At 43.3% G+C, this 26332-nt stretch overlaps 3 protein-coding genes across 5 annotated transcripts in view; all 3 read right to left on the bottom strand.

Moving 5' to 3' along the window:
• Positions 1-91: 91 nt before the first annotated feature.
• Positions 92-323, bottom strand: LOC127598380 (phosphatidylinositol N-acetylglucosaminyltransferase subunit Y-like). The gene has a single exon (XM_052062222.1). The coding sequence runs from the start codon at positions 321-323 to the stop codon at positions 111-113; it is 213 nt and encodes a 70-aa protein (XP_051918182.1). The 3' UTR covers positions 92-110.
• Positions 313-1041, bottom strand: LOC127598379 (protein preY, mitochondrial-like). Its single transcript, XM_052062221.1, has 2 exons — positions 766-1041; positions 313-599 (listed from the first exon to the last, which is right to left on the bottom strand). The coding sequence occupies exons 1-2, from the start codon at positions 966-968 to the stop codon at positions 464-466; spliced, it is 339 nt and encodes a 112-aa protein (XP_051918181.1). The 5' UTR covers positions 969-1041; the 3' UTR covers positions 313-463.
• An 11889-nt stretch (positions 1042-12930) lies between these two features.
• The window catches only part of LOC127598305 (polypeptide N-acetylgalactosaminyltransferase 18-like), an 81905-nt gene continuing 68503 nt past the window's right edge, over positions 12931-26332 (bottom strand). For all 3 annotated transcript variants that reach the window (XM_052062081.1, XM_052062079.1, XM_052062080.1), the window contains 2 exons: positions 24046-24210; positions 12931-14965 (listed from right to left, as the gene is read on the bottom strand). In XM_052062081.1, the coding sequence (XP_051918041.1) occupies positions 14819-14965; positions 24046-24210 (312 nt within the window). In that variant the 3' untranslated portion in view covers positions 12931-14818. The remainder of the gene's footprint in view (positions 14966-24045; positions 24211-26332) is intronic.

Below are 26332 nucleotides of genomic sequence, written 5' to 3'. Positions count from 1 at the left end.
GCTGCCCTAAATGGTCTACTTAACTTGAAATTTCTAAAATACAAATAAAAAGGAGCAAACGGTGGACAGTGAGTCACTGATTGAAACTTCATTTAACATGACATCAAATTTTAATTGTGCCTGAAGAGCTTGATTCCCATCCAGCTCCACAGGTGGAAGAAGACGTAGACAGGGATGGTGACAGGTAGTAGCAGACTGTAGAAACACAAATTGTTGCTGCTCGTACAGCCCTGAGGAAAGTTTTCATCCACTGCGGCAGAGTAGAACAAACCAAAGAGGGACATGACAGGGACCAGGCCCACCATCAGAGACAAGGAAAACATGTTTGCAGGTGGGTGAGAAACTTCAAATTATTATTAGTGCTCTTAGCAGATTAGCGACACCTCTCACACCACTTTGATGGCTTTATATGTATATGAGGAGGAGTGCCAACGGTTGAGCCGAGCATGCAAGACGCACACTTCTATTCTTGTGCAGGTGAGTCTGAGTCTTTCTGTACAAGTCTGGCTTCCTGGGGGATCATGTTGGGAATTCCGTCGATGATGGGATATGCGATGCCAAGCTCGTCGTTGATCAGCTCGTTGGTCGCGACTTCAAACCTGCAGCGCAGAACAAAGTCACGTGACTCACGAGGAACCTGCTTGGCGTTGTCAGGGCGCAGCGTCTTATCGTCAAAGTGACTGATCATACCCACAAATGAAGGTTTGCTTGTCGTCATTATAAAATTGCATTACGAGACGTTAACCGAAGTGTAAAATATTTTACCTGAGCGGCTTCTTGGACAGTGGACACACTAAGAACTCAAGCAAGGAGGTGTCAAACTCCTGTTGCGATTCGTCCTTCACGTCCGTGAAGTTCCTCACTGACGCAAAAGGAGATGAAGATGCCTGAATTGAAGGCGAGTATTTTACGGTGCGGTGAACAAAAAACGATTCAGTGAAAAATCTGGCCAAAACATTTCGCAACATGACCACAACAGAGCGAAAGGTTTGTCCGGTGATTATTTCCGGAAGAACGTTTAGTGCAACTCAAATAAAAGTCCCCCGCTGCTTGGCAGTTACCGTTGCTGAGTTCCGAACATTTAAATAAAAAACAAATTTTCTGTAATTGTGCTTTAAATATTGTATTAATTTGTTTCATGTTTTGTTTCAAATTAAGTCGTGATCACAAGCACACATTTGATTCCAAAATGATTCTATTTAATGTGTTTCTACATTTGTCCGTGTGGTGGCAGCATTGTTCTGCAGTACGGAGAAGTACTTTTCCACACGCTACGTCAGTCAAACTTTGTCTTGCATTCCCACCGTGACCCCCAAATTGATTACCTCGACTTGCTGATAAATTTGCTTTACTGTCACACAGTCACCAACATATGTAGCGATATACCACTCAACTGGCCTAGGGCTTAGTAAACAGAGATAAAACCAAGGTCGCGCGCAATGTAATCAGTGATGGACTTGTGCTCCATGGAGAGACTCTTTAAGATATATCACATTTTTCCACAAGACAAGAGAAGTAGAGGAAGGCTGAGAGTCACTTGGCGAAGCTCTACCTTTATTTTGATAAATAAACACACACTTTGAACCGCACGACCCATTGTTTGAAGTGATGCTTTATTGTGCCCAAAGACAACAAAGAAATATTGAACTCGCAAGCAACAGCATATCTTAATTGAGTATTGACAACACCTTATGTCAGGATGAGAAAAGATAGATAAAGCTCCCAAGATAAAGTTATTTTCTTTGAGACTTGTAGACTTGCAACTTGTTGTTGCTTTGAGCTGTAAAGTACAATAATATATCTTACCTCCGGCTAATTGATGGCCGATGTAGCAAACTGCAGCACGGAACCCTTGTGCGGGTTGTTTACTCATGAGCTGTATCAATCAGCTGTGTCGCGCGCTGGGCTGAAATTGCACTGACAAAGAAGAAGGATGTACACAAACAGCACAGATGACTGAGTGGTTCATGGACGGCTGTTATTGATGTGTCAGTGAAAACACGGTGCTTGTGGACTGGCATACTTTTGCCAGTTTGAGTTTTGTATTTATATTTCCCATGAAGACAAAATAGTTTTGTTTTTTTTCATATGAATTATATAAATCGGGGAAAGACCAACATCACGATCTGACTGCAATTCAGTAAAGCGTTCTGCGGGGTTTGGATTGTGTTTAAAGATAATCTTAGGCCTTATTTAGGTTTCGAGTGAGGACTTGTGCGACGTTTCTGATTGGCTGGCGACTCCATTGTGGAAACGTGCTCCAGAAAAATAGATGACGAGAACAGTGGAATACAAAGTGCCATTGAGAGGAAATTTGGATGGAAGTTCAATTACACCTGAAAAATAAAAGTGCATTTCATTTGCTTCGCTCAAAAATAGCCACATGAATAAATGACAGCCCAGCCCACGTTCACAAGGCGTCTCTGACTCTACAGCAGCGGTGCCAGAACTGCTTCAAACCACTTCGAGGCAGACAGGATCTCTCTGCCAACGGCATAACTGCTGTTATTTCCTGCACCTCTCCAGCAATGTAGCCCATGTTTCACAGAAAGTAGGATTTCATCACATCAAATATCCTCAGCGACAGAGAGGGAAAAGTATAGTTCACAGCATCTCTTGACATTCTCTACAAGTGGAAGAAGAAGCAGCGGAAGCGAAGGCGTAGCCTTCATGACAGCAGCAGAAACCGAGGCAGACAGGAGGGGGTCTTACGGGGTATATTTTGACAGATTTTATGAGTCCACTCTGCAGCAGTGATATTTGACAAAGCCTTCATCAGTCTGACACCTTTGCGACCTTTTCAGAGTCATTCAAGTGGACACGAGATATTTGCCCACTGACAGCTGGCCTTTCGGCGCCGTTCACGAGGATGACTTTTCTGACTGCTTCAGGCTTTGTTTCTCTCCCTGCCCCCACCCCCAACTGTGCTGGCCTAGTTTGTATCGGGGAGATGTCTTCATGAGTCAAGAAAATGTGATATGAACTTTCATAGCGCAGTGGAGTTGAATGAATGCAATGCGTCTTTTATTTACCTCAAAGCAAATATCAAAGTGAAAGGAAACGTTTGTGTCTATTTTTGTGTCTGAACTAGCAGTGTTGATCGAGTTGCTTGTAATCCATTACATACCGCATTACAAGTTAATGGCTACAATTGGTAAAGTGAAAAGTTCTTCTCCTGTCTCTGGACGGTAATCCCTTTTGCATTACCTTTGAGTTACTGTCACAGGAAAAAAAAAAAAAAACGACATCAAGCCAACAACAGAAGAAAAACACAATCTGACATTCTGAAGTAGGACATTTGACCTGAATACCACTGATGGCCACAAACAAAACAAAAATCCCAAATTAACATTGCAACCAGTGTCCTGCGATTGGCCGGCAACTGGTTCAGGGTGTGTCCCCCGCCTAGTGCCCGGAGACGGCTGGGATAGGCTCCAGCAACCCCCGCGACCCTTGTGAGGATTAAGCGGATTAGAAAATGTAACGGATGGATGGAACATTGCAACCAGCCGTTTACATCATGTTGGGGGTGCGCTGGAGTGGGGTGCCTTTGGGCGAGGAGGGTACACCCTGGTTGAGTTGCCAGTCAGTCACAGGGCACATAAAGACAAAAACATTATTGAGGCTTCAAATAACAAATTGCAAAAAAAAATAAATAAATCACCAGCAGCCAGCAAGGGGAGAAGCAAATGGCCACATTGGAAGGGAAGAGCTGAGATTCACATCCGAAACCTGAGACTACATTCATTCATTCATTCATTCATTCATTCATTCATTCATCTTCCTAACCGCTTGATCCTCACTAGGGTCGCGGGGGGTTCTGGAGCCTATCCCAGCTGTCTCCGGGCAGTAGGCGGGGGACACCCTGAATCGGTTGCCAGCCAATCACAGGGCACACAGAGACGAACAACCATACACGCTCACACTCACACCTAGGGACAATTTAGAGTGTTCAATCAGCCTGCCACGCATATTTTTGGAATGTGGGAGGAAACCGGAGCACCCGGAGAAAACCCACGCAGGCCCGGGGAGAACATGCAAACTCCACACAGGGAGGCCGGAGCTGGAATCGAACCCGGTACCTCTGCACTGTGAAGCCGACGTGCTAACCACTGGACTACCGGGCCGCCCTCCACAGACTACAAGTGATGCCCCATTTTCCAGTCAAATGTTGTCCTCCCCAAATCAAACATTAGCGTGTATTTTTACCCAGATTTTCTGCCAGGACAGAAGTCAGACACTGAAGTTTTTTCAACTTTCTTCAAGAACGTGCTTTTAACAAAACTGTCTGATGTCTTTGTATTCAACTTTTGAACTTAAAAACCATAAACACAATGAACAACAATTAATTTGCAGCCATTATTGACAAGTGGCTGCTCTCATGACATTTGAATGATCCGAGCATGCGGTCAGCACATGCATTATAACTTGATCGTATCATGGAGATTGCAACGTGTAAATCCGTTTCTTTGGCGCTTGTCTTATCAGGATTGCAGGTGAGCTGGAGCCCCCCTGTCCTAGCTGATTTTGGAAAAGAAGCGGGTTGGCCCGGTCTCCAGTCAATTGCACGGCAGTAACAGATTGTAGCAAATTGTACCATTTCAACAATGACATCTAATGACCGTTTTAGTATTATGCTGATCCCACCGCTGTCATCAACAAATACATATCGTCAGTCACACCGCTTAATTTGGCATTTGTCATTTTTCAATATTTTGTGAAAAAACACAATATTTAGAAGCCACGTTGTAATTTTAAAAATTTGACATCGTAACATCAGATGGGTAAACGAGTAAGCAAAAGCAAAACGACCCAATCAAAAAAATACCAAAGTACTGTGTGTTCTAAAAATTGTGGAATTTATTATTATTATTCATTCATTCATTCATCTTCCGTGCCGCTTGATCCTCACTAGGGTCGCGGGGGGTGCTGGAGCCTATCCCAGCTGTCTCCGGGCAGTAGGCGGGAGACACCCTGAATGGGTTGCCAGCCAATCGCAGGGCACACATAGACGAACAACCATCCACGCTCACACTCACACCTAGGGACAATTTAGAGTGTTCAATCAGCCTGCCATGCATATTTTTGGAATGTGGGAGGAAACCGGAGTACCCGGAGAAAACCCACGCAGGCCCGGGGAGAACATGCAAACTCCACACAGGGAGGCCGGAGCTGGAATCGAACCCGGTACCTCTGCACTGTGAAGCCGACGTGCTAACCACTGGACTACCGGGCCGCCATATTATTATTATTTTTTCACAAAATTATTAAAAGATCCCACTTTGGTAATTATGCTATGTGACTTAAGCTTCGCTTCATAAAAGCATGATGTAATATAATACTTTGAAGTTTCACTGCGCTCACCACACTTCTATTACGATATGATCTATTACAAATGAATTGGAAATGCATTTGCGGAACCCGCCGGGACCACACACACACATGAACAAAGTCTTGCAAGAAAATGTCATCATTTGCGGCACAGAAAGGGTTTTCAAAGAATGGTACAGTGAGCCTGCTCCTGAGAGAACATGAAACGGCCACGTCTCCCCCCCCACCCCCCCTCCCACTTTTTTCACATGTTATTGTTACAGCCTTATTCACTGGATTCGATTAAATGTTCCCTTATAATTCTACACAAGACACCACACAATGGGACCCAAAAAAAAAAAAAATCTCGCCCAAAACTTGTTTCCTATTGTCATTCTGGGGTGTTTGACTGATTAAAAAAAAAAAAGACCAATTTTAGAATGAGGATGTAACAACAAAATGTGGAGCGCTGTGAATACTTTCCGTAGGCACTGTAAAATTCCGCTATGTTGTCACATCCACTTGAATACAGAAACATAAAAACAGACATTTATTTTTTTCCTACACTCACAAATTGAATTGAATGTAAATGGTTTGAATATAAGCCCTTTCACTAACATTCATTCATTTTTCGAACCGCTGTATCCTCATTAGGGTCGCGGGGGGTTGCTGGAGCCTATCCCAGAGCTTTCTTCAGGCAAAAGGCAGGGGACACCCCGAATCGGTGGCCAGCCAATTTGGAGTGTCCAATCAGCCTGCCACGCATGTTTTTGGAATGTGGGAAGAAACCGGAGTACCCGGAGAAACCCACGCGGGCAAGGGGAGAACATGCAAACTCCACACAGGAAGGCCGGAGCTGGAATCGAACCCGGTACCTCTGCAACTGTGAAGCCGACGTGCTAACCACTGAGCTACCGGGCCGCCCTGCCAAACAGTGCCAAAATGTTTCTACAGTACATGACGTGAGTTTTCTGCATATGACCTCCAGCAGTCATTTTTCAAAGTCAGTTCAATACACTGTCAGATGGGACTTCAATGCCATTGCACTTGCAAATTGATTTCTTGCTGAGTTTCGGTTTTATCCATTTAAAAACAGATTAAGCTTGTTCATTCACGTAGGGCTTCCATCTCCACACTGGAAATTTGCTGATGAAGCATTTGTTGCTTAATCTTCTTATCAAAAGCTCCAGGACTACCTTTTCCTGCTGCTTTTTCTATCTACGATGAACTCGTAATTTCTCCCATCATAATTCCTCCGACGTTATTCATCAATTTGTTGTGCGCAGTGGATGTAATATGTCAAGGGGATTACATATTTATATGGTTTCCCAAAATTCATAACGGCCCCCCCCAAGGGAAACCGTAACTACAATGTGCCCCGCGGCAAAAAGGAGATTGACACTCTTGCCTATACTTGATATATTTGCCCACTAATGAGAATGAAGAGCTAATAATATTGCAGATTGGCCACACTGATGATGGACAGGCACAGATCTAGCGAATCGCTTCCTCAATTAGTCCTCCGGGACCATCAGGCAACAGTGTTAATGAAGTGTAACCTACGTTCATGCTGTCCCAATTAAGCTTGTCCCAGAGTTGAGTTTGCCAGATTTAATCCTTTGATGCCCTCCATCCATTTGCTGCAGCCATCCATCCATCCATCCATTTTCTGAACCGCTTGATCCTCACTAGGGTCGCGGGGGGTGATGGAGCCCATCCCAGCCGTCTCCGGGCAGTAGGCGGGGGACACCCCGAATCGGTTGCCAGCCAATCGCAGGGCACACATAGACGAACAACCATCCACGCTCACACTCACACCTAGGGACAATTTAGAGTGTTCAATCAGCCTGCCATGCATATTTTTGGAATGTGGGAGGAAACCGGAGCACCCCGAGAAAACCCACGCAGGCCCGGGGAGAACGTGCAAACTCCACACAGGGAGGCCGGAGCTGGAATCGAACCCGGTACCTCTGCACTGTGAAGCCGACGTGCTAACCACTGCGCTACCGGGCCGCCATTTGCTGCAGTTGCTGTTGTAGAAATATGTGTGTGTCCGTTCTAGCAGCATCTTGCAGCAATCAGAATTTCAACAAACAGTACACCTTAGAACAGGGGTCCCCAAACTACGGCCCGCGGGCACATTTGACCCGGCCCTCTAACCCTCCATGTTGTCCTCGGGTCAAAATGACCCATCACTGTGTTAAGAACGCCCCAAAAATCCCCTAAATGATAATTTTTTTAACTTGAAATTTGATTACTTTTCCTAGATTGTCCCCAACTGCAGAAAAATTGAAATGTTGTTTTTATTCACATTTCCATGGAAGCTGTACAAAAAAAAAGTATAAGGTGGTCTTCGAGGCAAAATGACTCATGACGCAAATAGGGTTGAAATCAAGGTCACAAAGTTATTTACCCACCATAGAATGTTTCAGTGTTTTAGTTGAACCCTCCATGTTGTCCTCGGGTCAAAATGACCTGTCACTGTGTTAAAAACGCCCCAAAAATCCCCTAAATGATAATTTTTTAACTTGAAATTTTAATTACTTTTGGATTTCAAGGGGCTATTTATTATTGGGGGTTGTTTAGTTATTATTTATTTCCTGTTTTTTTCTGTAAAGAACCTGGAAAGGGTTATTTGGTTATGTGTGGCTTTCTGGGAAACAATACATTTTTTAAGCTCCCCTACGATCGTTGATGTTACAAACTGACCCCCCATCAGAGAAGGGAAAAGTTATGTGGCCCTCACAGGAAAAGGTTTGGGGACCCCTTCCTTAGAAAAACCCAAACAATCAGAGATGGTGTGACTGACAAGGTGTCAATCATTTGTCATGCACACGCATAGCGGTCACACCCACGCAGCCTCACCTGACTTTCGGGGGCTTTGCTGAAACTGTGACAGAAATTCCACCTGCGAAAACCTCAAAATGCCCAACTCTGGTTCACCAACAACTGGGCATCAGACGTCAAGCAGCTGAGAATATTCAGAAGGCACATGGAATTTGTAACATTTCTGACACACGAGTTTATCACCTCTTTGATTTTTAATTGATTGTGGATCCATCCAGGCGGCCCGGTAGTCCAGTGGTTAGCACGTCGGCTTCACAGTGCAGAGGTACCGGGTTCGATTCCAGCTCCGGCCTCCCTGTGTGGAGTTTGCATGTTCTCCCCGGGCCTGCGTGGGTTTTCTCCGGGTGCTCCGGTTTCCTCCCACATTCCAAAAACATGCGTGGCAGGCTGATTGAACACTCTAAATTGTCCCTAGGTGTGAGTGTGAGTGCGAATGGTTTTTCGTCTCTGTGTGCCCTGCGATTGGCTGGCACCCGATTCAGGGTGTCCCCCGCCTACTGCCCGGAGACAGCTGGGATAGGCTCCAGCACCCCCCGCGACCCTAGTGAGGATCAAGCGGCTCGGAAGATGAATGAATGAATGAATATGGCCCGCAGGTCAAAAGGTTTGCCCACCCCCAGGTAAGGGGGTTGGACCATTGATGTCAGTTGCTATGGTGTGGCTATTTTGTCATCTTCATTTTGTCATATAGAATTGAGCATGGCCTGATGTCCTTCAACATTTCAGCTCTGATGCTCAGTGACATGTCAGAATGTCCTGCATTCTTCCACGCTTTCTCCATACGGCCCTCCTCTCTGTTGTTACTTTGTATTTTTGTACACAAAAGATTTGCTTTTCCACTTCTGCTTCCTGTCTGCTTCCAGGTCCAAATTCTGTTTTTCACGTGATAGCAAGTATGAAATACTGAGTGAAAAGTGGCCCAGTAAGACGACCTGATACCCATAGACCTGATACCCATAGACTTAAAAAGAATGACTCCTATCACACCACTAATATAAATCTGACTTGGATGCTGATAATCAAAATGGCTAAATCATGTTCTCCCCGGGCCTGCGTGGGTTTTCTCCGGGTGCTCCGGTTTCCTCCCATATTCCAAAAACATGAGTGGGAGGCTGATTGAACACTCTAAATTGTCCCTAGGTGTGAGTGTGAGCGTGAATGGTTGTTCGTTTCTGTCTGCCCTGCGATTGGCTGGCAACTGATTCAGGGTGTCCCCCGCCTACTGCCCGAAGACGGCTGGGAAAGGCTCCAGCACGCCCCGCGACCATAGTGAGGATCAAGCGGCTCGGAAGATGAATGAATGAATGAATGAAAGGTGTTTTATAAATAAAGTTGATACGCCGTAATTCAAATTCAAGAACTTAATTAGAGTTTAGGGGTCATTCTCAATTCAATTCTTAATTTCATACAGCCATGCAAGATACTACTTTGGTGCGATAGAGGTCTGGGATTGAACGTTAATAGATCATATGTGGAAATAGTTTTTTGATTGACAAAAAACTATTGTTCTATTCTATTCTATTCTATTAAGATATTTCGATGGAGTACCTTCACATGTCTGTGATGAATAAATTTTTTTTAAAAGGCAAGCTGATAGGGACAAGCATGGCGACCAAGCTATAGCACATCCGCCTCACGGTTCTGAAGTCTAAATACAAGCTGTGGTCTTTCTGTGTGGACTGGGAATATTCTTTCCGATGCTTGCATGTTTGGTTCATTGAACACAATCGAGATTGTCCGTTGGGATGCATGTGAATAGTTGTTATTGTGGGACCTACAAATGACTGATGTCCAGTCCAGGGTGTAACACGGTTTACACGTCCTAACCCAGATTTGTTTTAAATAAAGTTTGAATATGATGAAAATTCAAAATGATCAAACGGCAGTAAGTAACCCCGCGGTCTCCTCATATTCATACAAGATCATTTTAGATGAAATCGCTGGGACTGTTTGAATCGGTGTGTTTTGTCATTTGTGCCACACTCAGAATTAACAAAGGGGAAAATAGCCCAGCTTGTAATTATCGACCATGCAAGTCAATCGAAATTAAGAATGACTTGTACAAGACAACCTACCTCCTGCAGACTGAAACTATTAGTCAAAGAGGACACATTTTGCTTTTGGTGCAATTTAAGTTTTATTTCCAATTTTCATAAATATCTTTTTGATACACTAATAAAATAGCTTGAACATTTTTACAACTTCATATATTAAGCGCCTCCCCAAAATGGAGAAACTACAAAAATTTCAGGTCCTAAAACCTGAGTCACAAGGAGAGGATTGAACAGGTTTGGTGATGGATGCTACACAGTAGCTGAGAAAAAAAAAAGTGCACGGCTCCAGTCGAATTACAAATATTTTTGCTGGTTTGTATATTTTAAACCAATGGACTAAATCTGACTCTTAATTTTTGACAACACCTTTGAAGAACAGCAGTACTTCCGTGACATCCACAAAGGCAAAAACATAGAAAATATACGGGAGATTAATCCCAATTAACAGACTCGCTCCTATGAAGAAGTTCGGTAGGAACTCACACAAAATATGTAATCAATAGTTGCCGAGTCGGCCCGGTAGTCCAGTGGTCAGCACATCGGCTTCACAGTGCTGAGGTACCGGGTTCGATTCCAGCTCCGGCCTCGCTGTGTGGAGTTTGCATGTTCTCCCCGGGCTGGCGTGGGTTTTCTCCGGGTGCTCCGGTTTCCTCCCACATTCCAAAAACATGCGTGGCAGGCTGATTTAACACTCTAAATTGTCCCTAGGTGTGAGTGCGAATGGTTGTTCGTTTCTGTGTGCCCTGCGATTGGCTGGCGACCGATTCAGGGTGTCCCCCGCCTACTGCCTGGAGACAGCTGGGATAGGCTCCAGCACCCCCCGCGACCCTAGTGAGGATCAAGCGGCTCGGAAAATGAATGAATGAATGAATAGTTGCCGAGTCACATGTTTGGTCGTTTTGTCATGACACCATCTCAAGCGTATGTGCGATGACATAAACACAGAGTAAGGGTGACAAGAACAGCGCTGAACATAATCCTTTGTGTCAGGAAAAGAAAATGTATGTGCTGTTGGAAAGTCAAACTCACACTCTCACACACGCACACACACACACACACACACACACACACACACACACACACACACACACACAAATGGGGCACAAATTCCAGCTAATCTGCTCGTTTGTCGATGCTATCCAATGGCTTGATGTTTTTGTTGCTTTTTTTGGTGAATGTTCAAAAGTGCAGGTGTATTTGTGACTCTTGACATTCGCATTACAGCACAGTGATCCCTCGCTACGTCGCGGTTCGGTGTTATAAGATAAGATAAGATAAGATAAGATATCCTTTATTCATCCCACAATGGGGAAATTTACAGCCTCCAGCAGCAAGAATGTATGTAGAAAGAAGAAAGGAGAAAGAGAAAAAAAAAACAACAAACATCTTTCAATTAAATACAATATGAACACAATGGATAAATCACATTATCATATTATATATTAATATTATCATATTATCACGGCTTCAGTGCATCGCTGATTTTTTTCAAACATATTCATAAAAAAACTCACTTGTATTTTTTGGCGTTGGACTCAGCATGACTTAGATTTGTTCTTGATTTTACTGCTTGGTGCTTTCTACCGCCTTTATTACCATTTCGTCTTACTGTTTATTGTGTATGTTAAATCGCTCCATGTACAGCACTTTGTATGCAGCGATGGCTGTTTGAAAGTGCTCGAGAAATACTGTTGACTTGACTTGACTAAAAAAAATTCATATACAGTACGTGGAGTACAGTACTGTATATGTTGCTCTATATGACTCGCTGTTGTTTCGCTGACTTTCGTAGCTTCTCGCGGACCGTTTGCGGACTTAAAAAAAAATTATATGTTAATTGGTTGCGACTTTGCGGATTTTCGTTTATCATGGGTGGTTTTGGTCCCCATTAACCGCGATAAACGAGGGATCACTGTACTGCAATGTACCTTTGGCATTCAAGTTCAGATCGATTGTTTTCTTGTTCTCACATTTGCATGACCACCGCTCATTTTAGGATTGGTGCAGCTTGCCGGATCTAACTGATGCAGGAAATCAGGGACAAAATTGCCCACTGTGAGGATTGGATTAGGTGGGAAGAGGATGCGCAAGACCCGTCAGCAAACGCCCAAGAGGAGTAACGTGGTTTTGACCTTCAAGACAGAGCCCAGAGACAGAGCGGTATATTTTTGGACTCCAGTGACATCATCCAACACCTGGTGAGTGACTCCAGCCGGCTCCAGAAAGTGTGGGCAGACATTGACATGTTTGTGTGACACTTTGTAATAGCTGTAATGAAAAGGTTATTAACAGAAGTTGTGACTGACAGCTTCATTAAAAAGATTTGGGTCTATTGAGAGAACCTCATCATTATATTATACTGACGTCTAATTTAGGCCAACATTTTCTCGTGCTTTTTGTTGTTGCTCTGGGGCTGCGTCATCAGTGTATAAATGAGATGTCCGTTTCTCTCTCACATAAATCATTGTGTGAATGAGGTGACGGTGTAAAAGCATTTTGAGCACCTTGCGGGTAGAAAAACGCTCTCCTAGAAAAAGCCAATTTCCCATCGAGCGGGAGCCCATAACTGCTCAGGCAGAGATGTCGATGCTTGCTGCGCATTTGCATGTAGAAACGAGCTTGACATTTCTTCAGCAGGATTCTTCAAGGATAATGATGAAGTAGTCAATGCATCCCAGAATGAGTGGAGATTCCAATTGCTTGCCATGAACTTCTTTAAAAAAATAGACTTGTAATTTCATTTCCATTTTCCTCTGCATCTCTGTGCTGTCATTATTACTGCATTTGTTGTTGTAACTCTGTCACTGTGCCGTTTTTACAACTCAATTACATGAAAAAAAAAGTACGACTGCACGTTTCCCACACCTCTATATTGCTAATGAGTGGGTGTACCTTGTACATTTGAATACGTCGTAAATGGATACTTCATTCCAGTCCCCCCCACCACACCATCGCCACCATAGAAAAGCGACTCCAACAACTGGAGACACCTTTCTCGTATGTTTTTAACTTTACTTGGCCACTAAAGATGTTTATGATTGTTATTCTTAATCACGCTTTACAGAGTCTAAACAATGCTGTCGATGTAGCTCTCTTGTCCTGCTTGAAGTGGACTTAAAATCACGGAGACAACTCTGCCTCTGACGGAATTTATTCCACCCTAAAGAAACTGTCTGAAGGAGTGGGCATGCTTAAATCTGTCCTTTCTTTTTCAGCGTTGCTTTTTGAAACCCTCTCTGTCCTTGAGAAAAATCGGGCAAATTTGTCCTCTTTGCCTTGAACTAATGGTACAGAATTCATTGAGCCATTAAAACAACTGAGAAGTATTAATAAGTGATCTGGTAAGAATACGTTATACTGTAGTTACATTTGTATCTCAAGATCTTTCAATTCCTGGAAAACATCTGACCAAAGAGTTTTTCTTTCCTTACCAGCAATTTGTGGTACTGTAACTGCGATAAAAAGAAAGGTGGTGTAATGACCCCGCATAACTATTTGGGCACCGTATTTTCCGCAGTATAAGGCGCACCTAAAAGCGCCGACAGTGCGTCTTATAACCCAATGTGCCTTATATGTGGATCGATATTCTGATTTCTTGGACATAGTATTTCAAGTGTTCTGTAACGTGCTTTGTTACAGCTGCAGCAGCTGTGAAAGCTCTATATAAATAAAGCCGTATTGTATTGTATTCCTTTTAGCGTCGCTCCATCTAGTGGATGCATAACACAACCGTAGCCGCTATTGTAGGTTGTATTCTATGCGCCTTATAACGCGGTGCATCCTATATGTGCAAACAGTTTTCAAATAGGCCGTTCATTGAAGGTGTGCCTTATACTCCAAAGTGTCTTATGGTGCGGAAAATACGGTTCGTGGGAAGCTTGTTGGATATTATTCAATGGATATACTGTAAGGTAATCGAAATAAAACCGGTGAGTGGAATTGTATTGTCAGTTCCTATCAATGGCGTATGTCATCACTGCATCCATTTACAGGTTACACGTGTTTTAGAGCAGATTGCTACTGAGGTTTGTACAAGGCCAGAGAACTTGTGAATATGAGGAGAAAAGGAGCAGCTAACGAACAAAATTGGATATGACACATACTGAATGAGAATAGGTTGCCGTCAGGCCGCAAGCATTAAGCAACCATCTGAATCGAATTTGGTATACTTACGCCATATGATATTGGGGCTGCAACCGTGGTCTTATACGCCAAATTCTCTTTCGAGCAGAGTTTCTGTAATAACCAGTGGGGTGACATGATTTTATGAGTCTGTTCCCTGGATTGTGAAAAGGTGTTTCTCATTTCAGCTGCAGAATGGGAAGTTTTGTGAGTATGATTCATCCGTGTGGTATAACATGGATATTAGGGAACCGATGGTGTGTTTCTAATTGGAGATTTGTCTTTTGCAGATTCTCATTAAAATTACGCCTTGGATCAAAGCACATGTTTAGACAGGTATCCTGCTCAGATTTCATTTTTCAAACTCATCTCTTGTTCCAAAGTGAACCAGAACCTAGTAGCTGTCCATTCTCGGGTTTGATTGTAGCCTTTTGTTTTGCAGCAGCTTTCTTCCCCAATCACAATAAAGACATCACAAAATGTGTTCACTGGGGCAGGACAGTCAGTACGTTAGTGATGGTCCATTTTTGTCCGCTACAGTCCCGAATGGCGAGCTGGAACTTAAACTGTGACTGACTGCTTTCCACCATCTCCAGACAACGCTGAGTTTCTGCGTTCTGGATGGAACCGTCCTAAGGAGGGAGGGAGGGATTGAGGGGAAAAAGAGCAAATAACTGATTATTTGTCGAGGCAATAACACTTGATTGTTAATATTCGCGTCCAATCCAACTTCTCTTCTGTCTTGTAACTAGTAGTTTGCACTTTGTGGAAAACCTATTGGAGAATTCTGCTTAAGGTTTTGAAGGATTTGTCTTCCTAACGAGGAAATGATTCAGTCAGGAGTCATAATAATGATGACAAAAACAGTTAAAATGTATTGTATTTACCACACCTGCAATGTAGTGTGCATGCAACATTTCTGTTCTGAGTACAAATGGTCAGGTAACAAATGCAGATAGCTGTAAGTTAACACAAACCTATTTCAGTTTGAAAATTGGAAGTGTGGGCTGGACCTGCAAATTCCATCCAGAAAAGCTCCAAGTCATACGTTCAAGGGTGGTCTAAACTAGAAATAGCGGACCTGTGAGAATGCCGTGTTAACCACCATTCTAAAACATAATATTATTTCAATATTATGACACATCTTAACATAAATAACACGTATTAAAAAAAAACAAACAAACAATTGAATGCAAAAATAAAAATGTTCTGTGTATGTGATTGGCTGGCAACCAATTCAGGGCATACGCAGCCTACTGGCCAAAGTTGGCTAGGATAGGCTCCGGAGCGCCTGTGACACCATGTGAGGATAAGACAGTCAGAAAATGGATGGATGGATTTAAAAAAAATAAATCAAATCTAGTTTGACATATATTTCAGCATGTAGGAACCAATCAGCTGAAGGTTTAATGTTGAATTTATAATACATTACATTCATCCATCCATAGACATACACCATATCTATCTATCTATCTATCTATCTATCTATCTATCTATCTATCTATCTATCTATCTATCTATCTATCTATCTATCTATCTATAGATAGAGGGAGAGAGAAAGAGAGACATGTATGTATAAATACACTTAAGATTGGTCACAAATTTCCAGTATAATCCAATAACAGTTGGATAGATTTCATTCATTCATTCATTCATCTTCCTAACCGCTTGATCCTCACTAGGGTCGCGGGGGGTGCTGGAGCCCATCCCAGCTGTCTCCGGGCAGCAGGTGGGGGACACCCCAAATCGGTTGCCAGCCAATCGCAGGGCACACAGAGACGAACAACCATTCGCACTCACACTCACACCTAGGGACAATTTAGAGTGTTCAATCAGCCTGCCACGCATGTTTTTGGAATGTGGGAGGAAACCGGAACACCCGGAGAAAACCCACGTAGGCCCGGGGAGAACATGCAAACTCCATACAGGGAGGCCGGAGCTGGAATCGAACCCGGTATCTCTGCACTGTGAAGCCGACGTGCTAACCACTGGACTACCGGGCCGCTTGGATAGATTTGTGGGGGGGGGGGGGGGGGAAAACGGTCAAATTATGATTTAGGAGGTTCCGACCCGATGCCAGCAATATGGAGTTTACTTTGACCATTTCATGCCACTTGAGAAACACATTACGGTTTGTCATCCAGCAAGACTAGCATTACTCTAATGGCTACCTACCACTTGTGCAGAACAAGGCAGGAAATAGACTGTTTTCTTTTCCACAAAACACATAATTACCGCTCATTCCTACCGACTGCTGTCTGGCTGCTGAACATACATACGGCTGAAAACATACGTGAAAAGCTGTAATCATTGTAAACAGCACAGCCGCCTTACGCTGTGTTTTCTATGCTATTGCAATTTATTATATTTATTCTATAAATATATTGCGAATGCAATATTTTATATTGCACTTCTTTTCTGAAACACTCATTTTGTGCATTGAAACGCCTTGTCCCCCCCCACACCCCCCAATTTTGCTGCTGTAGACTGCAAATTTCCCCGGTGTGGTACAAATAAAGGTTATCTTATCTTATTTTTTATATACTGTTTTTTTTTTCATTTATTGTCATGCATGCTCGTGTTGTTTTCTCAACCATCAGACCAAAACAAAATCCCTCTCTGCATTCTATAATTCTTTCAAACACAGAAAATCACATCTAGTGCACGATTGAATGATTTGTTTCATTTTAAGTTTTCCGACTCTTGCTTTCGTGTTTTTGCTGTTTAACATGCACCACTGTATTTTATTAGAGGTTTCGTAAAATCCGCTGCTCTGATTCTTCCAATAAATCAGACAAAAAGTGGCATGAATGCAAAAATATGGCTGCCCTCCAAGCTTGTTCAAACCAATGCCACTTTAAATAAGAGCCTTGCTTCACCATAACTGAATATGAGTTCCCATGTCACCGTCGTGTGTGTGTGTGTGTGTGTGTGAGAGAGAGAGCGAGAGAGAGAGACCATGACTACATGTTTGCTTGTTTTTGCTACATGACACAGCCTCCAGCATCAAGATGGCACCCAGAGTATTGTAGTTCCTCAGTGATACTGCAGGAACAGTAACATGTTTTAATGAGTTGGTCCCAGGAGAGCCGTCTGAAGCTATTCCCCATCAAGCTTTGCTTATAAATCAATATGTTCTGGATTGCAGGTGCGTCCATATTTTTCCCCTCACGGACCACGTCCAGAAAAATTGTATGAAGCAGGGCGACTTCAACATTTGTCATCGACGGCTTTTTAACATGCCCATCAATCAATGTGGTCAAAGGCATGCTAATTCATGATGTATAATGATACACCAATGAGCCAAAAGAATATGACCAATGTGATGTTCAGTTTTGGTGTTTTGCGGTATTAATTTAACATCATGTTCTATGACTGTGGCTCTCGTTTGCAGTGGTATCAAACTGCGCTGCATCATTTAGAGAGCTGCCATCTGGACTCTGATGTCATTAAAGACGAGGGTATGATTCAAAAACAGTTAGACCCCACTGAAAACAACAACAGTACTAATAATAATAATAATAATAATACATTTTATTTATAAGCGCCTTTCAAGACAGAGACCTTTGGTTGCGCATGGACACCATGTTGTTGCAGGTTGCTTCATATTTAATTCATCAACACGTTCTGTCTGGGCTACCTGTATCGGTCGAGATCTATAAAAGACAAGGCACATTTTGTTATGTGCAACGCTTTGGATCTCACTAGAATAGTTGAGCAGCCCATTCAGAAAAAAGTACAAAAAAAAAAAACAGAATACTTTTGGTGAGATTTTTTTTGTGTGTGTGATTATTTCCCAAGCCTCAGATTGACACAATTTGTCGCTGTACCTTGATTCATCAGAGTAATAAGAACTGAGGTTTGGTTTTCAATACATAGTTTTAAAATGAACATGACATTTATAGTCCAATTAATTAAAGACATCCTGTTATACTTCCTCCCACACAGTTGAAAGGTGTTTTCTGATGTTTTAATAAGACACACAATGAAGACATTCAAACAATGCAGACATTCATAAGCGCAACGCAGGCTGCATCAAATGTTACCTTCAAAATGTGCCGCGGGACTGTCTAATTGATCAAAGTGCTCGACTTTGGAAATCCCTGCTTTAGAAGATGCCCCCTAAATCAGTATAACAGTCCAGCTCTGCAAAAGCGATTGATTCGCATGTCCTTTGCAGGGAGACATTTGCCCAACATATTGAAGGGGAGCTGTGCAGGTGGGTTAGCTTGACAGAGTTAAGCGTTCACACTCCACGCACACACACACAGAGAAAGCACCGAGAATCAATCTTCTGGTCTACTGAATCTTATTTTCCACAGACTACAATGAGCAGTGACCTTTGTTTTGCTTTTGGGTGCATAAGGGATGTGTTGTCAGGTAGACGCACCAGGTCTATATGTAAATAGATACACATTGACCATTGAACACTGTCAATTGTCCCTAGGTGTGAGTATGAGCGTGGATGGTTGTTCGTCTCTGTGTGCCCTGCGATTGGCTGACAATCGGTTCAGGGTGTCCCCGCCTACTGCCCGAAGACGGCTGGCATAGGCTCCGGCACCCCCCCCGTGACCTTTGTGAGAATAAAGTGGATCGGAAAATGGATGGAAGGTATTCTTTGTTAAGCTGGAAAAGCCTTACATGCATGATGTGTTTGTTATTTTATTTGGCCATTCAGCCAATGGCCCAGGGAGTTTCTGGTGCATCATTAAAAATGATGCAAAACATTATGGGGGAAACTCATTCACTCAAAGACAAATCCATACCTCCTTCTGACGCACAATGTGGGACCCCTAAATCTAAAATCAGAGCCAAGTTAGCAAGACTACTTCCTGGGACAAAAAAGAGAAAAATGCTTGCTTTATATAAGGTAAGATAAGATAAGATAAGATATCCTTTATTCGTCCCACACTGGGGAAATTTACAGCCTCCAGCAGCAAGAATGTATGTAGAAAGAAGAAAGGAGAAAGAGAAAAAAACAACAACAAACATCTTTCAATTAAATACAATATGAACACAAATGGATAAATCGCAGTACTATTTACGATTTTCCTTCAGATCATTTATTATTATTATTATGATTGTTATTTTTTATTCATCAGCCTGACAGCAGTCGGTAGGAACGAGCGTCGGTATCTCTCCTTCTTGCAGCGCGGGTGTAACAGTCTCTGGCTGAAGGAGCTACCAAGTGCTGTCAGGGCGGGCTGGAGGGGGTGGGAGGGACTGGCCATCATAGCTTTTAGCTTAGTTAGCATCCTTCTGTTGCCCACCTCCTCCAGAGTGTCAAGGGAGCAACCCAGGACAGAACTGGCCTTCCTGACCAGTCGCTCCAGTCTCTTTCTGTCCCGGGCTGAGATGCTGCCTGACCAGCAGACAATGCCGTAATGGATGGCCGAGGCCACCACCGAGTTATAGAACGTCTTAAGGAGTGACCCCTGAACCCCAAAAGACCTCAGTTTCCTGAGTAGGCTCTGTCCTTTCCTAATCCTTTCCTAATAAACAAACACACACACACACACACACACACACACATGGCATTTGTCCAGGCCTTTGGCCTCAATTCAGTGAGCCCCCTTGTCATTCTGTAAAGTGCACAGTTGGAATGCACTATTGATTCCCTGCTATTAAGGCGGGGGCACCAGTTAATCAGAGGGTCAGACAGCCAGAAAGCCATCACAAAATAAGGCTGCTGACTGGCTGGCCATCTGTCCACCCTTTGGACAGTCATCACGTCAATTCACAGAGGGACATTTATGCACAATGAAAACAATACTCGACGTGTGAAAATAAAGTATGACTTTTTGTTCTTTGTGCTGTATCATGAGCACAGACTTTGTATTGAACATACGCTTATGTTTGGAAAGATGTTTTTTTTTCTGAGTCTGTTAAAATTTTGCAAACCTGGGAACATCAGCAAGTATTGATGAGGTGAGTAACCGCGTATTTGACAATTGCTGTAATCCCTCGTTTTGATGCGGTTAATTGGTACTGCACCACCTCTGTGAAAGTAGTAGTAGGATTTGCAATGAAGCAATAAGATAAGATAAGATAAGATATCCTTTATGTGTCCCTGTTGATGGTGCCACCTCCAACGAGCGGGCTTCTATGCTCCTACACACCCGGGACGCATTGTTTGGTGGCACCAAGGGGTTACCAAATAGTCAACAGACTGGCGATGATGTGGAGCCAATCAGCTCACGGGATAAACCCATTCCTACTCTAATTGGTCAATGTCGCGCCCCGAGAACCAATCATGGGCATCGTTTGAGTGGCCATGTACAAAGCCTCTGAGTCACATCAGCTCTTTGTTTGGCGAGGGATGGGATCACTGTATTATTATTTTTTGTTTTGATAACAGGAAAACAGACCTTTAGGAAAACTATATCAAAAAGCAAATGTAAATCCCTCGTATGTATGAAAAGATTCTTGATCAGAATATCCAAATACCCTCTGCTTGCTATCTATCGATGGCTGTTCCCTCAGGTCGAGTTCAGTTCAATATTGTAAGAGATCTACAGATTAATAATTCACCAAAACCTCCTGCCTGCTCCATCCACATGAAAGGCTTTGTCCCTTCCTATGTTAGTTCTTTTTCACACGAGTGCTCATCCGGAGCAAAACCCTTCAAGTACAGTATATTGTGCTGGGGTTATAAAAACAAAATCATGATTTTTCTTTGAGGAGCAGTTTTGCAAATCAATGAAGTCATTTGAAGGGGCGGCCCGGTAGTCCAGTGGTTAGCACGTCGGCTTCACAGTGCAGAGGTACCAGGTTCGATTCCAGCTCCGGCCTCCCTGTGTGGAGTTTGCATGTTCTCCCCGGGCCTGCGTGGGTTTTCTCCGGGTGCTCCGGTTTCCTCCCACATTCCAAAAATATGCGTGGCAGGCTGATTGAACACTCTGAATTGTCCCTAGGTGTGAGTGTGAGCGTGGATGGTTGTTCGTCTATGTGTGCCCTGCAATTGGCTGGCAACCGATTCAGGGTGTCCCCCGCCTACTGCCCGGAGACGGCTGGGATGGGCTCCAGCACCCCCCGCGACCCTAGTGAGGATCAAGCGGTACGGAAGATGAATGAATGAATGAATGAATGAATGAATGAAGTCATTTGAGTAGCAAATGAGGAATTCCAAGGAGCAATTCTTTTCTCGGTTAATTGCACGCACCCGAAGCAAGGATTTTATTGAACAATAAAAATACAACAATATAACTGGGGAGTTGAATGTAACAGTGTTCCCACTCGTTTCTCGAAATTCTTTTCCAGGACTTTTAATCCCAAGCTTTGGAGTACTTTTATTTGCACCTTATATTTTGTACATTCAATCGGATTGCTTCAATGTTACCAAATATAGTACGAAATTTAACCCCCCCCTCCCCACCGCCAAAATAGAAAATTAAAAAAATGATTTGAAGTGATTGTCATAGTTCACCCCAAAAGAGCTGTTAAAAAGAATGACTCCTATCACACCACTAATATAAATCTGACTTGGATGCTGATAATCAAAATGGCTAAATCATGTTCTCCCCGGGCCTGCGTGGGTTTTCTCCGGGTGCTCCGGTTTCCTCCCATATTCCAAAAACATGCGTGGGAGGCTGATTGAACACTCTAAATTGTCCCTAGGTGTGAGTGTGAGCGTGAATGGTTGTTCGTTTCTGTCTGCCCTGCGATTGGCTGGCAACCGATTCAGGGTGTCCCCCGCCTACTGCCTGAAGACAGCTGGGATAGGCTCCAGCACCCCCCGCGACCCTAGTGAGGATCAAGCGGCTCGGAAGATGAATGAATGAATGAATATGGCCCGCAGGTCAAAAGGTTTGCCCACCCCCAGGTAAGGGGGTTGGACCATTGATGTCAGTTGCTATGGTGTGGCTATTTTGTCATCTTCATTTTGTCATATAGAATTGAGCATGGCCTGATGTCCTTCAACATTTCAGCTCTGATGCTCAGTGACATGTCAGAATGTCCTGCATTCTTCCACGCTTTCTCCATACGGCCCTCCTCTCTGTTGTTACTTTGTATTTTTGTACACAAAAGATTTGCTTTTCCACTTCTGCTTCCTGTCTGCTTCCAGGTCCAAATTCTGTTTTTCACGTGATAGCAAGTATGAAATACTGAGTGAAAAGTGGCCCAGTAAGACGACCTGATACCCATCACTATCATAAAGCCGTCGTCCTTGTTGCTCTACTGAAAAACAGAGATGTAATTCATCTCGGAGCGCACAGCCAGAAGTGACGGCACACCCACTCCAGTTCTCTTCCACCCAACAGAGGAGACAGATTAGAGGGAGAAAAAGCTTATCTTCGACAGAGCGCTACAGTGACATTCTTTAACGGAAGGTCGCCATCTTGGGTCTGAAACATTGGAACATGCAATTTTATTCGTGTGGTAGTGTCACATGGGTTCACGCTGTGCCGGCTAGAATTAAGGATGAAGTGGCAAAGCACGACAGCTCAATGTTGCCCAAACAGGTTATTAGCACAAAATGATTCCACTATTTGGTTGCAGAAACAAGTATGAAGTCACAATGTTGATTTTGTCTGATACTAATTAGAGGACAGCTCTCCTCCAAGGGTTCCCAAATGCGAGATAAGGTGAGAAGCTCGGTCATCCGGGAGGGGCTCAGAGTAGAGCCGCTTCTCCTCCACATCGAGAGGAGCCAGATGAGGCGGCTCGGGCATCTAATTAGGATGCCTCCTGGATGCCTCCTGGACGCCTCCCTGGTGAGGTGTTCCGGGCATGTGCCACCGGGAGGAGACCCCGGGGAAGACCCAGGACACGCTGGAGAGACTACGTCACCCAGCTTGCCTGGGAACGACTCGGGATCCCCCGGGGAGACCTGGAAGAAGTAGCTAGGGAGAGGGAAGTCTGGGCTTCCCTGCTAAAGCTGTTGCCCCCGCGACCCGGCCCCGGATAAGTCGTAGAAGATGGATGGATGGATGGATGAATTAATGAATAAATAATCACAAAAGGCGGCCCGGTGCTGCAGTGGTTAACACGTCGACCTCACAGTGCAGAGGTACCGGGTTCAATTTCAGCGCCGGCCTCCCTGTGTGTGTCTATTCCAAAATTCTTATAATGCACTCAGACAGATCATCAGTGAAGTAGGCCTAACCCTTGATCTTTGAGTGTTTTGGGCCTCAAAAATCAATCATACTGGGAAACCCAGTCTTGATGTGGAGTGACTCTTTTCAAAAGCAATAGATACTGTATAATCTTTTAATAATTTAAACATAAACATAGATGTCACCTGACCTGGTTCGTTGAACTCTTATGTTGAACACACAAAAATTGCCTGTACAGGTGGTAAAATTGTATGATGACAGTATGATGACAGTATGTTGACGCAGGAAGAGATTAATATAATTTCCAATATTTCCGATGGTGAAAAACGTCTCACTAATTGGAACGTGAATGTTCTTTTTCATTTTTTTTGTTGCGTTGTCTTTGTTCCGTTATGTTGAGGAGAATCTTAAATAACACACAGACACACACACACCAAATAAATGATGAATTCAGTCACTGTGATCCTTCGTGAAGAGGTGTAAAAATGACAGAAGAGGAGTTTCCTTTTAACAGTCTTAAATGCTCTGGCTAAAAAAAACAACTTGAGAATAATTCTTATTAAAATTAAATTCTTTTAATTTATTTAAAGTGTGTTTGCAGTGGCAGATCTTTTTCTGGTTTAAAAATGTCAAATTGAAAGGAAACTTTTCTTTACCGGTGTGAAAGTCCAGGTGAGCTTCATGTGCTTGGTGGTTGCGTAGGCGCATTCCAGCAATCTGGGTTTGCTGTTCACGTCCACAAGACACTTATTGTCATCATCATCAATGGTTGGACTCAGTACGCCAAGGTGAAGTTGCTGGGAACTGGTGTAATACACATTCTATGTGGAAACAAAATAATAAACAACATATTGTAGCAACAGGTACCACAGAGAAAAACAGGCAAAGCAGTTTTATTTATACAGCACATTTCATGTGAAAGGCAACTCAACGTGGTTCACACAAACAAGCATTTAACACAATATTTAACAGCATTTAGAAGCAAAGCAATGAAAACAAAAGAAGCTGACAAAACCTACGAGAACGGACATTGACACGTGTGCAAAACATGAACAGAAAATTTCAAAAACCTTTAAAAGCAAAGTAAGATAAAAGTAGGTTTCAAAAATAACTAAAAGAACATTCATTCAAAATTGTTTAGAGGTACTTAACACTTTCAGGGACAGCGGTTACTACAGTGGACAGCTTACCATAAGTTACAGGGTGCATGAAAGGGTTAATCAAAGGTATGGGGAGAAAAATCAGCCTTTAGGACTGGATGAATATGTACTGAACTCTTTGTTGTGGTCAGAACCTGAGTTGCAGAATTTTGAATGAGCTTCAGCTGTTTGATGCTTTTTTGAGGGAGTCTAGTAAGAATACCGTTACAATAATCAAGTACACTAGAGATAAAAGCATGGATACATTTCTCCTGCTTCGCACCCTTCAGTCTGTTGCTGCAATCTGGATGTATTTTTTTCAACTGGTAAAAGGCTGTTTTAGTGATTGATTTGATATGATTGCAGAAAGTCAGGTCTGAGTCTCTCAGCACCCCAATATTTCTGACTTGGTCTTTGGTTTCTACAGACAGCGACTTCAGGTGTTTTCTGATATCATTAGGGGACATTGATAAATATAGCTCTGTGCCATCTGCATTACCATGTTTGCCAACATGGGCGCTCTGAAGCATATGACCCAAAGGTATCATATTCAGACTGAACAGAAGGGGTCCATGGACTGACTCCTGAGGGACCCCGCATGTCATGCCCATATGATCAGATTCAAAACTTCTAAATCGGAGCTGAACCATTTTAGGACTGTCCATGTAATCCCACCCAAGTTTCCAACGTCCATCCATCCATTTTCCGATCCGCTTTCTCCTCACAAAGGACACGGGGGGCGCTGGAGCCTATCCCAGCTGTCTTCAGGCAGTAGGCGAGGGACACCCTGAACCGGTTGCCAGCCAATCGCAGGGCACACAGAGATGAACAACCATCCGCGCTCACACTCACACTTCGGGACAATTTACAGTGTTCAATGAGCCTGCATTGCATGTTTTTGGAATGTGGGAGGAAACGGGAGTACCCGGAGAAAACCCATGCAGGCCCGGGTAGAACATGCAAACTTCACACAGGAGCCAGGATCGAACCCATGACCTATGCACTGTGAGGTCGACGGGCTAACCAGTGGACCGGCCCGGTGGTCCAAGCTTCCAACATGTTCAACAGTAACAGTATGGTCAATTGATTGAATAAGATGCTGTGAATAAGAGCTGTGATGAGGTTGGAATTGATCAAAAAGCCTGTTTGAATTCAGTATTTTCCCCAGTTGATTAAAATCCACTTTGCCCACAACTTTAATTCTGATGGGAAGTTTTCAAATGGATCTATAATTTGTTAGCAAGGAGACAAATCTAGCATTTTCCTTTTTTTTCAGAAGGGGCATGACTGCAGCTGCTTTCAAGGGGTTAGGAAACGTGCCTGACTGAAATGAGCATTTGATTATGTTTATGTATGCTGGAACTCGGTTTGAACAGATTTCCCAAAACTGGTTTACCACACTGAAAAACAGGACTCTGATTGGCCAAGGTCATCAATAATACATGCAGCTGCATTCATATGAATGTGTGTTTTTGGCAAGATAGATTTTTGACAAAACAAACAAACAAACACGTAGTTAGCATTACTGCATCACAGAAAGATATGTTTGAAATTATAAGGCAGATGCTGATTTTTGTTATAAATTATAATATTTTTGTATTTATTGTGAAGATACTTTTTTCTCATCAACAGTTAATAATCAGGATTTTATTGAACAAAATCGCGATGATGACAGCGGTATGTCTTTTTATATATTGACAGAAATCACGTATTTGGCTGATCGACGCCACTAAAGAGACATAAGCCACAAACTCAACTTTTTTTGTAAGTACAGTAGTTCTTTGTTCCTTCATCTGTGGCTCAG

The sequence above is a fragment of the Hippocampus zosterae genome, chromosome 3 (assembly GCF_025434085.1).
Source record: "Hippocampus zosterae strain Florida chromosome 3, ASM2543408v3, whole genome shotgun sequence".
In the NCBI taxonomy this organism is placed as follows: Eukaryota; Metazoa; Chordata; class Actinopteri; order Syngnathiformes; family Syngnathidae; genus Hippocampus; species Hippocampus zosterae.
The sequence above is the reverse complement of the archived record's forward strand: the minus strand, read 5'-3'. Positions and strand labels throughout refer to the sequence as shown.

What these genes read in the sequence shown, in the direction of transcription:
- LOC127598380 (XM_052062222.1), bottom strand. Translation starts at nt 323, where the DNA reads ATGTTTTCCTTGTCTCTGATGGTGGGCCTGGTCCCTGTCATGTCCCTC.
- LOC127598379 (XM_052062221.1), bottom strand. Translation starts at nt 968, where the DNA reads ATGTTGCGAAATGTTTTGGCCAGATTTTTCACTGAATCGTTTTTTGTT. An exon ending in CTGTCCAAGAAGCCGCTCAG is followed by an intron (nt 600 to 765) that starts GTAAAATATTTT and finishes TCTGCGCTGCAG; the next exon opens with GTTTGAAGTCGCGACCAACG.